This window comes from Trachemys scripta, chromosome 3 (assembly GCF_013100865.1).
Source record: "Trachemys scripta elegans isolate TJP31775 chromosome 3, CAS_Tse_1.0, whole genome shotgun sequence".
NCBI lineage: Eukaryota > Metazoa > Chordata > Testudines > Emydidae > Trachemys > Trachemys scripta.
Genome location: NC_048300.1, coordinates 95357246 through 95369898, shown reverse-complemented (window position 1 = coordinate 95369898; position 12653 = coordinate 95357246). Strand labels below are relative to the sequence as shown.

The following is a 12653-nucleotide window of genomic DNA, read 5'->3' as shown; positions in this document are numbered from 1 at the left end:
TGCCACCACTGAGAACAGCCGAGCTCCATCCACTTTGGAACCCCCCTTCAGGTAGTTGAAGGCTGCTATCAAATCCCCCCTCATTCTTCTCTTCTGGAGACTAAACAATCCCAGTTCCCTCAGCCTCTCCTCAAAAGTCATGTGCTCCAGACCCCTAATCATTTTTGTTGCCCTCCGCTGGACTCTTTCCAATTTTTCTACTCCTTCCTCCCTAGGCTCTGCTAACAGGCCACCTCTTCCCTCCCAATACCCTTCCCCCTCCGCCCCATCGCTTGCCCTTACAGTTGGTAAAAGTGGTTTAAAAGTAGGGGGGCCATGGCCCTTGGCTTCTGGTGTCCAGTCAGTACTGGACACTGCCAGGTCCCCTTTTCAACCAGACTTTCCCATTAAAAACAGGGCACCTGGCAACCCTACGTGCTGGACACAGAAGCCAAAAACCAGACTGTCCAGGTAAAAGCTGGACCGGTGGCAACCTGCGTATGTGTGTGTAAGTAGAGACACATCTATAAAAATCCCTCATACTAAGCACAACAATAGCAGAATGTAGACTTAAATTACCACTTTTCCCCTCTGACCCTGATTCTGCAAGATCATTATGCAGGTGGAATTTATCCCCTACTAGGGTTCCATTGAATTCAAGGGTCCTTCTGCTTAGATCCCTCTTCAGGATTGGGCTATAACAGGGGTCGGCAACGTTTGGCACGTGGCTCGCCAGGGTAAGCACCCTAGTGGGCCGGGCCAGTTTATTTACCTGCTGACGCGGCAGGTTCGGCCGATTGTGGCCCCCACTGGCCGTGGTTCGCCGTCCCGGGCCAATGGGGGCAGCGGGAAGCCGCAGCCAGCACATCCCTCGGCCCGCGCTGCTTCCCGCCACCCCCATTGGACCGGGACGGCGAACCGCGGTGAGTGGGGGCCGCGATCGGCCGAACCTGCCGCATCAGCAGGTAAATAAACTGGCCCGGCCCGCTAGGGTGCTTACCCCGGTGAGCCGCGTGCCGAACGTTGCTGACCTCTGGGCTATAACTTTATTGGTCCTAGTTGTGTAACATGTATTCATTATATTCTTTCTGTGACTGTTGCTTCTCCCCCATCATCTGAGGTATCTCACAAAACATTGCTCTTTATGCTGCTAAAAATCAAGTACAAAGGAAGCTGCCAGCATATTAAACCAACTGATGTTCAGTGACTGATTTAATCTTAATTTTATAATAAGTGTCAAATCATTACAATATCCCATTGTAGTCACTCCATCAGCATGAAACCTGGCAGATACTGTTTGGTATTCACATGCATATCAGCAAATTCACTGGGAATTCCATGGAAGTGTATCACTGAAGTTGTGTGTTGCCAAAAACTGTTATGCATGTGCATCAAAGGATGGAAATATTGGTACACACTGGATAACCATAGAATGGAAATATTGGACAACTGCTGTTTTCAAGAAATATTTTTATTAATTGAATGTTCATTTTAGTTTCTGCCCCTTAAGACTATTGGATTATTTACTCTTTTGCATAACAACCAGTGATGGTCTCAGGTAGAATTTGTTTATGAAGTATATTTTATAACCTTTTTACCTGAGAATTGAGCAAACTATTTTGGGGAAAAATATCAATCAATCTGTTGTCATGCTTCTTATGAATTTCATCCCTTGGGAAGAATATGTGGCAGTAGGATTATATAGCTGGAACACGGCAGTTTGCATGACAATAGCAAAATTGGTGCTAATCATTTTTTGTGGTAGAGATTTGGTTATCTATCAAGTTTGGAACATAAAAGCTGGAGTTTATTGGGTGCATGGTTCTGTTTTGTTATTAAAATGCTAGTAGTGGTAATTTAGCTCAAGAGATTTAAGGAAGTACATTTCAGTGGGCTACTGGAGAATTTATATATTTTAAACAATGTTGTTTTGAAAGCTCTATCTTTTTGTTGTAATCACCTGTAGTATTTTAAATGTAGGACCTACATATTTCAAGTATAGAATGTATTTGTAATAAGATGAAGGTCGTTTGCAATATATAGTAAATGTAAAGTATATGTGCTTTTTTTTTCAATATTACCTGTCTCCATGCTATTTGGTGCCCACTAAATAAATGAAAGTGGCTTTTCAGAAATGAGTTAGGCAGTTAGTAGTCCTGTAGATCAGGTCCAAAATATAAGTTTGTGTAGAAGGAAAAGAGGGCTACACAAATTAATATGAAAAATGCTTTCAAGATTTGTTTATTTCTATGACTTTTTTTTAAATTTTAAGCATTCCACTGAGATGTTGGAAACTGAAACCGATAGCCTAGTGCAAGTACGTGAAAGTCAGAAAATGAAAACAACTGTGATCAAAGATAAAGCTGACCAGAGTAGATTCACTGTCCTAGCTGAATAAAATAAAAAGGATAAACAGCATGCTTGCTTTAACAAAAAATTCATTTTGGTTTTAAATATGCTTTAAATGTAGTGATTTATAATCATGCTGTTAACAGTAGGAGTTTTAAAAAATCTTGGCTTGGACAATTTCCTTGGCTTTTTCATCTGGAAAATGGTGACTAGAAGTCACCTATCTCACAGGCTGAGTGGTGAGTCTTTATTTTAATATTTATAAAGCACTTTGGAAGGAAGACAATACAAATGCAAAGAATATAATTATTATTATATGGAATAGTTAAGTTGGAAAAGTTAGTGGGTATAATGTAGTGAGTAGCCAAGCAACGTAGAGGAGCTCAAACAGGTTATCTTCTGGTTAGTACTACCTATGATTTAGTGATGCCTAAAATGGATACTATCAATAGTAACAATGATTTTGAAAAAGGCATTTTCTCTCTCCATTTTCATCATGATTTTTAATAGCACTTAAAAGATCAAGGTAGAGCTAGTGCAGTAGAGCTAATAGTATGTATTTAACTTACATCCATGGAAGAAAACTTGAACCAACATAAAACAAATGTATAATCCTTTGCAGAATTTTGACAATATTTGTGTAACCTGTAACATGAGTGGAAGCTGCTGAGTGTGAAATGTTTGCTGTCTTTGGCCTGTATTGATTTATACAGCTGTGTTTCTTCTTATTCAATAGAGAAACTCTCCAGCTGCCCTCACCCAAAAATCATAAAATAAATACTCCAGTGTTGGATAAAAATGATTTGATGAACATCTTCCTTCCCAAGTTCCTGGAAACTCTGGAATTTAAGTGCATGAATTTGGAGGGTATAATCTATCTGAATTTGAGATTACATGAGCAGAGCTCTAGCCCCATGTCTGGCCATGGTGTCCTATGCTACTGAAAAAGTCCGCAACCTCCAGATCTGTTAAGCCAATGGGAGTTGTTCTAATGCTATAATGTTCTAACACCTTTCCCAGGCTCTGTAATCTACCAGTGCTTCTCTTCTCTTCAAAGAGCCTGCTTTGTTTCCTCCATCCACTTCCAACTTCATACTATCTTTCATACAGGGCTTGTCTTCTTCATTGCAGAGTTAACTCGCATTATACCTCCTATGTTGTTCAAACCCAAGTTCTGTCCACACACACAAACCTGAATTCAAATGCAGTGTTGCTTTTAACTCAAATTAGCTGGCACATCTGGAGTATGTGCTAAATCAGAGCTTTGGCCTAACTCATCCATTGCTAATGCAGTCACTCTGTATAGTAATCCAGTCACTCTGTGCAGCTTGAGTGTCATTTCTCAGAATGGCTGCTCTCACCCTTGGTAGGCTAACTTGGGAGGAGTTAACTCAAGGATAGGTGAGTTAACTCTTCAGTGAAGACATAGCCACAGACCTCCAAGCTTGAAACCAACTTTATTAATATAAGACAACCTGCCCTGCTTCCTTTAAAAAAGCTTCTACTGTCCTTCTGTTCCAGGAAGTGTATAATGAACACTTGTAATTCTTTGTTTGACATGCTACGCCTGTTGTACAGGACCACGAGTGTACATTGATGCTATCTAAATAAAAATCTTGTGCTGGTAATACTGCATGAACTTCTCCTGGGAAGTTGTATAGGTGGAGTTCTAGAGTAAGTCTGTTCCATATTGCTTGTCTAATTGTAATTTAGTTTGCGTTAAAGCCATATTCCTTTTTATAGCTAAGCAAAATTTCAAGTATTAAATTTGGATTTAGAATACATTTGGCAATTTCAGATTCGCTGATTTAAAAAAAATCACTTCTCTACTTTGTGTCTGTTAAATACACATAGTTTGGATAGATCTAAGATTCAGATTAGAGAAAAACATGATAGTGTAAATTTTAGTTTTACAAAGTAATTCTCCCTCCTTGCTCATCTGCGATAATTGTTTTCAACTTGCCCCTCAACTCTTAGGTACTCCAAGCACACCAGGAAATGAATAGAAACCAGTTGTACAAGGCAAGAAACTCCAGGCTAGAGTTTACCTGTAACACTCGGAGCTGATAAATGTGTTAATCCTTCCACAGAAAAAATCAGCTTTCAAATTGCCCTTTCCCCATTTGAAACTAGCGCAAACTATCAGCAAGAATGCAACATGCATGTGACAATTAAACAGGCAAATCTGTTTTGCCTGTGGTTTTGTTAGGTTTTCATTTACTCCCCTGCAGTGTGGAACTAGCAACCATAATTGCATGCCTGAACCTACAAAGGGTGGCTCTTTGTGTTTGTGTGCCCGGGATCACACTAGTAGAATCAATCAGGGATCTGACGATGCTGAAAGGAATATCTGGTTACACAAGCACGTGTATTGAGTTTACAGCACAGGTGGAGGCTAGAGTTTTCTCATACAACTTGTTCCAGAGTGATTGACTGTATGAAACAAATGGAAGAAAAACCTTCCAATGCTTGCCTGTGCAGTCTAACTGCTAGCCAGTCAGCATGGCTGCTGCTCCAGAAGAGGATGGGCATGGCTGGCATCCTCTCATGCCTACCTCATTTTAATCACAAAGTTACCTATATTCCATACAAATGTGGTGTCCCCTTACTTCTGTTGTTGAAAATTATTCACCAGAAATAAAGCATCATGAAACTAAGGTTATAGAAAGTTACTGATGCTAAGGGAATGAATCTCTCAGCATTTAAGTTTTTCTGCATGAATAATTTTTATCTTTTTATCACAGAAAGTCCCATTTTTGGGCCTTGGCAGGTTGAGGAGTATGGTGGATGGGAGTTATACAGAGTTATTCCAAGTGCTGATGTGACTGCTTCAACAAGTGGCATAAAGGAGATTTTGTTGGATGTGTACACTACTTTGAGTTTTTTGTAACATGAAAATTACAAAACTTTCAGGGAAACTGTTCGGAGTTTAGCATGTGGAAAAGTACTAGTGTAAGTAGATCCTGTGTTTTAGAATCCTAGGTATGATATTTTTTTTACTTGGAGTGAAGTTAGACTGTGTTCATTGACCACCTGGATAATCTGATCTCAAAATATAAGGTCCTGCCTTTTCTTCCTGGGCAAGAAGATGGACTGGACAGCTAAATAGGTCTTCAAATTTCTGTGGTTATAGCAAGATGTGGCTCATGAATGTAGGCCTTCTTGCTTTCTCTGTTATTTAAACATCCGCATTGCTACTTTTTTATATATAATTATTTTAAGATTGTTTCTTGATTCGTTTTTTTATCCAAACATTCAAGAAACAAAAGTTTTTAAAATATATAAAAGTCACTTTACAAATGTTTAAGAACTATGTAGACATTTTTACCTAAATAATAAACATTTTAGAAGAAGTATGGAAAGTGCAATGGAGACACTTTAATAGAACTGAGACAGCAAAATTACATTGAGATAATAAAAACATATTTACAGTCAATCAGTTCAGAACATGAAAAGTATTCTCTTCTGCTCCTCCTACATGCACAAAGAATATGCACAAAATACAAAATCATATGTTCCATTTGTAAGGATCTGTGCAATAATACACGTTACTATAGTACAAAAACAGAAATAAAATTACACCTATCCTAGCTTATAAACCAATGCATGTAGCATACTGTATTTGTTCTATGTCAGTTTTATGTTCATTGCTACAAAACAACTGCTTGGTTTCCCTCCCATTTACATTCATGATACAAACATGTTTGAAATGGGTTCTATATTTCATTTCAACAATGCAGTCTAGTTCCAAACCTCTACATTGTGTGTTTTTAAAGGCATATATTAATATTCTATATTGGCTTTAATGGGCAAATAACTAACCTATTGGAACCTTGCTAACCCGTCCCGTTGGAATGACAGTTGTCATTGGAATGGCAATCTTGGCCAGTGGATAGGGCATTTAGGAATCAAGAGACCTATATTCTGTTTCTACTTCTGATACTGGCTTCTCTTTGTGACTTTGAGCAAAGTTAGGCACCCAGATCAGCATCTCTGAATATTGGGCTGGTATTAGTTGCTTAAATATCGATTAGGGCACCTGATTTAATGCAAATTTTGCCCTTCACAGCTTGGAATAATACTCTTACTTTGGTAAAGAAATTTTAGATCCACTTTCTATAAAACAATTTATATTAATGTTAGGTGTATGTATTAATATTATTGACTCTAGATTTTCAACCTGAATTCTTATGCTCATCAATTAAGACACCAGAAAATTCTCTGTACTCTTAACAAATTCACCTCCCACACAATATTAGACCCTGTATATTAGTATCACATAAAACATAGTTCTTCCTTCTGTTTTTTCCCATGAGAGGAACTTTGCTGTTTTTTTCCAGTCTTTCATATTTTCCAAATATGTTTTTCATACCATAAAGAAAAGCAATTATCATTTTTATAATAAACTGATGCTTTGTGGCTATGAAAAACTCCAATCTCTGATAATTTAGAATTTTAATTTCATCTCACCCTAGAGATGCAGTATTGATGAAATTGTGTCAAAGCGAGGCAGCAGGACTCCTCTCTGAAATCTCTTGTGGATTAACACTAGATTGGTATTTCCAGCTTTATTGATTTTCATAGCAGAAGTTAAAAAATGTTTTAAGGAGAATGGGTCGTGTTGGCTGTGCTCTTTGTCCCTTTCTCATACATAAATTCTGATACAGTGGTCAACTAGTAGTGTCCTTATGGGTGGCAGAAACTTGATGGTTCTACTGGGACAATTTGCAGTCCTGCTCATTGTGCTCGTAAGTGAAGAGTATGATGTTAGAAGAAGTGTTTACTGTTGTCAGAGACAACAGAGCCACTCCCCACAAATAATGGTATATGCAGTGAAGGAAATGTTCTCAATTGGGACAGCTGGGTTGGGCAGAAGGCTGGTGGTGGGATGAGTGGCTGGGTGCCTAGGACACCCAGTGAGCTTGGATGTGTGTTGGAGTGCCTGGTGCAGCAAGGAATAGACTGGGGGTAGTTTCTTGGGCCTCATTATTTCCCTGCCATATGTTGCTGTCTTCTGTATGTACCTAGACACTTGCATGGCCCCCTCCTCACAGTACGTGAGCACCTGCTCCCTGTGCTCATCAGCTGCTCTTCTGGTTGCCACCCTGCAGGGGGAGCAGGAGTGGCCTTCAGAGAAGAGGAACTGTAAGGAAATCCCTGCTGGATATAGGATATTCCATGAAAGGGGGCTTCAGGCATGAATGTGATGCCAGAGGTATGCCCCTTAGCTGCCATGACGTCAGCTTTCGTCAGTTCTACATCAGTAATATAATAGAAAACACTCACTCTAAACAGGAGGCCACCAGCTTTTCTGCCGCCCTAGGCAGCGGAAGGTCCCGCCCTGAAATGCCGCCCCCCACAGAGGCGGCGGAAGGTCCCGCCGCCAAAATACCGCCGCGGTCGCCGCCCCCCAAATTGTAGCGCTCTAGGCGACTGCCTAGGTCACCTAATGGGTTGCGCCAGCCCTGACTCTAAAGAAGCAAGCCACAGCCCTGGGCAATGACAATTTCAGTAAATTTTACATTAATAAGATGGCCTGATAATTCCATTTCATGTGTAATCACCATGGTTACTTTTAAAATCTGAGGTTTTTTAACTTTGATTAAGCTTTTGTTTTAATCCTCTTCTCCCTAGGACGGGTCACTGGGTAACATTGATGACCTGGCACAGCAGTACGCAGATTACTATAACACCTGTTTTACTGATGTGTGTGAGAGGATGGAGGAGCTGCGCAAACGGAGGGTTTCTCAAGACCTTGATATGGTAAGTGGAGTAGCTACATCTTTCCATCTCAGGCCCTTCTTGCATACACTACGGATGGAATACTCAGCATTCCAGCTCAGGGAAATAGGAGGGCTGAGAACGCACATGTGTGCCCACAGAATAACACTTCCAAGCTGATGGTCCTAATTATTTTTGTGGGAAATACTGAGGTTGGTCTATTGATATGATTCATTAGGTTGCAGATTGCGTTAGCTTATTGTATCTTTTTGCTTACACAAAGTTCCTTACAGAAGTTGACTGAGATGGAAGAAAATGCTGCTTTTAATATGAGATAAATTAGTTAATTCTTTGCTCAAGGATGTTTCCAATATGGTTATTAGGAAATACACCTTTGTTCCTAAACCTCATATTATATAATTTTAAAACGTAGCTCCTCACAACTGTAAAATGTTGTCTTTTATTCAGGTCTCCCAAACTAAAGCAGTCTGTACACAGATACTGATTGTGCATTAGGATACTCTAGCGTCCCAGAGAAGTTAGTCTGCCTCCTCAGAAGCATATAGTTCCACAGTAGCTGAAACGGATGTAGGCATGGACCATAGTTGTCAGTTTTTTTTTTTTTTTTTTTTTTTCTTTTTGGTAAAGAAAATCTTTTTCTCAAAAGAGCCCATTCTAAAATCTTAAGTGAGATTCTTTCATTGTTTGGCAATTGCTAATTGTTTCCTCTTTTCTTTTGTTTACACTATTTAGCCTGATTGCTGAACAAATATCTATGTAGAATGTACACTAAATATTATTACTTACAATACTTTTTTCATTATAATTTTTTTTTATTGGTTTTCAGAGTATCAGTAAGAATCCTTGTAATGTATAGAAACATGTTCAGGTCTTAAAATTTCACAGAATATTGGGATTATTTCAGTAATATTTCTTAAACTTGGACCTTGGCTTTTTTAATTTTGTCATGATGATAATGTTTGAGTACTAAATGTAGGAACCAGTAAACCAAAGTAGTTAGCAAAGACACAGAGCTTACATACCATGAACAGTGAAGTCAATCACTGTTGGTTCATAAGAGCTGTGACATGTTTTAGTACATATCAAAGACATAGGAGTATATGCTGTCACATAAATACTTTACACCTCTCTAGTGCCATCTACCCAGAGATCTCAAAGGGCCTTTCAGACAAAACAACTATGAGGTGGAGCATCCCTAGTTTATACAGGTAAACTGAGGCACAGATGACTTTCCTATTGATTCACAAGCCTGTGGCAAAGCCAAGAATAGACTCGGGTCACTTGACTCTCACTCCTGTACTTTCACTGCAAGCACTCCTCCTCCTTCATTCACCCCTTCAGATACGTCCAATATTGTGAAAGGTCTAACATGCAGAGGAGCTTGTGAGCCTCCTGAATTTGGTCTGTAGACTTTTGGATTCATGTATTTACTGTCTTAATATCACAGAGAAGCAGAATACTCCCATCTTTCCCTTACTCGCCCTCCCCTCCCCCCCCACACACACACCTGATCCATAGCATAGACAGCCAAGTGACTCTGGGAGCAATTAGAGACTTTCTATTGCTGCAGCAGTTATGGTTTATGAGATGGACCACATGGCTGCTTTCTTTCTTTGAGGCCAGCAGCCCTGCCACATAAAAAACTCTCATTGACTTCAGTGGGAGTTGTGCAAATGGAAGAGCTTCAGAATCAGGCCGTAAGAAAATAATCTCCTGTGCTCAATTGAAGTTAGTTAATCCTTCTTGATTTATTTTTTTAAATGGAAACAATATTTCATTTTTAGCAGGATTACCATGGTGTAACAAATTAAACACTGTGAAGAAAAAGCTTTCATGCTATAGTTTTGAATGTTTAAGATTTGTATGCAACTCTATTGCAGGGGGCTCCGTATGGAACATTCCACAGTGTGCGGACAGCTGAGCCTTCTGCATGAATAAGTGACTGGAACAGTTTAGTGGTTCAATCTAATCCCGAGATACCGTGCTGTCTTCCAAACTGCATACAGTGACTATTCCAGATAAGCTTTGGCAGTTATAAAATCTCCTTCCTGGCGCTCAGGAATTTTGGAAGACAGCTTCTGTGCTGGGTAACGAAGCATGTGTTACAACTGGAGAGAACTCCCTTCCATTTAGACAGATGGGCCTAATTTGGCTCTCTTCGTACCAGAGCTCCAGAAAGCAGTCTGGGGAAAGCCATACGAGCTTAATTAGCTCACATCAAAGATGCAGAACTTCGTGGTGGGTTAAAAAGATATGAACTAATGCAAGTCAGATCTGTGAGTGATTTCACCGGCTACTGCTTTCAAAGGGAAGTTAGTCTGAAAAGTGGCTGTGTGAAAATGGCATCTTGGGGTATATTTTTCAGTGGCTTCTGCATCAAATGTGCTCAGTTTATAAATCAAAAAGATAATTTTTTTTGAACTGCCAGCTCTACGAGCTATGTAGAGAGAGCCTTGTGGTTGAAAATCAAATTAATGTTGTTACATCCATTCTCAGTACAATGATAAAGTTTTTGGGACATCAGCTAGCCATTCTGTTGATAATGCACTCTTCCACAGCTATATCCCAGCAGTGCTGACAGCAGCAAAAATTTTGTTATTGCAAACTTTACTTGGAAGGTACATGAGGAGCAGGTAGTGGACCTGTCATCAGTAATACATTGTTGATTTAATAGATTAATATTACTATCTACAGCTCTGCTTTAACTGGGAGTTGATTTAAATTGAAGAGCAGATGATAGTGGCTTGAGGAGCACCCAGAAAATAGGATGAATATTGTCCCATTCATTTTTGTCTGAGATTTTAACCTTAGCTTGCTGTTGAATTTTCTTTTAGGGCTGTTTTAGCCTGCCTCTGTACTACAAAAGGTATTATTATTAAGTAGGGGGTTGCACATGTCATAACCTGTGTAGGCCAAGCTTAATGTAAGTTGTTGTTAATGTATGTTCCAGAAGCACCCAAAGGCTCCTATCAGGACTGGGACCTCACTGTGCTGGGTGTTTTGTAAATGCAGATAATCTGTCGCAGTGATCTTGCATCTAAAAGACAAAGGGTGAGGATGGAGATCTAACATACAGGTAAATGAAAATGGCAGTGATTGGCACAGTTTTGTTAGTTATATATAGATCTTAGTGACTTGTTCAGATATATGGAGATATACCTATCTCATAGAACTAGAAGGGACCCTGAAAGGTCATCAAGTCCAGCCCCCTGCCTTCACTAGCAAGGACCAAGTACTGATTTTGCCCCTTATCCCTAAGTGCCCCCCTCAAGGATTGAACTCACAACCCTGGGTTTAGAAGGCCAATGCTCAAACCACTGAGCTATACCTCCTCCCAATGATGAAAGTCATTGTCCTTTGAAGTCCAGTCAGTGAAGGGAAGAAATCCAAAAGGATGGACTCTTTACTGGTGCTACCCTATATACTGAGAGTTTTAATTTTCTGGGGAGAAAGTTTTGATATCTTAGTTCTAAATTTTGCTCTGTAATCAGCTCTACAACCATGCCTATCAGACCATGTCCATTTTGGTCCGGATGTCCTGCTCCAGGTTGAAACAAAAAGCACTCAGCAAAATTGTTCTGGAGAACAGGATATCTTGCATCAACGGAGCAGGGGCTGCAGATGGATGGAAAGCAGTGTTCTATAAACAAGGATTATGGTTCCAAACTGTAATGTTATCAAGGCTTTTTAGTTGGTCCCTAAACACAATAACTGTATTTTTCATTTGGATTTTTGCCTTTGTTTTTATAATGGTGAATATGCTGGGTTTGGGGGCATTAGTGTTTGTGAACAGCAAGGGAGTTACCCACATTTGCAAACATTTGGCCTGTTCCTGCACACCATGTGTTTTCTTGGCTGGGGAAAACTGCAGTCAGAATACATAGTGGCTTTTCAAGCCTAAAAGGGATGGATCACTGTTAATATGCAACTGGACATCTGTTAAAATGAAGTTATGGCCAGAAAAGTGACTCTGTGAAAGTGGCACCTTGTTACTGCTCATATCTGCTTCCTGTGAGTCTTTTGGAGATGTATCCGCTCAGTTTCCTGACATAAACAAGTTTGTAGGGCTGTTAACAGGGCACTGCAGAAATGATATAGCTGGGAAAGAGCATACTGCATTGTGTTGTCTCATCCATCACTGACAATCACCAGCTAAGTTCTGATTCTAGGATCTCTATTGTGGCTGATGATCTGTAAGGCAAAGAAAATACAGCTTGAGATTCAGATGGATTGAGTTTGTGCTTATATCACTGGCAAATGATAAAAATGTTTGGACTTGTAAGCTGCTCAAATTAAAGATGGATGTCACTGAGAAGCAATAAATAAGGAACACAGATATGCCACTTTCGTTGTTCCTTTTTAATAATATCTTATAAATGTTTTCATATGGAAAGAAGAGACCATCCAATATCTTTTAATATATACATTGTAAATCCACCCTCCTAATTCCATATGTTCTTAAAGTGTGAGTATTTATACATACATACACAACACACACACACACACACACGTGTATGTATAATGTTAGAAAATACAAATGAACACCAAACAAAACCAAAACCTTTTCTCACCACCAGCACACT

General features: G+C 39.6%; 1 protein-coding gene across 3 annotated transcripts in view; it reads left to right on the top strand.

The window, feature by feature from the left end:
• The window catches only part of LOC117874857 (SAM and SH3 domain-containing protein 1-like), an 814380-nt gene that overhangs the window by 668882 nt on the left and 132845 nt on the right, over nucleotides 1–12653 (top strand). For all 3 annotated transcript variants that reach the window (XM_034765451.1, XM_034765454.1, XM_034765453.1), the window contains exon 2: nucleotides 7963–8091. In XM_034765451.1, coding sequence (XP_034621342.1) covers nucleotides 7963–8091 — 129 coding nt within the window. The remainder of the gene's footprint in view (nucleotides 1–7962; nucleotides 8092–12653) is intronic.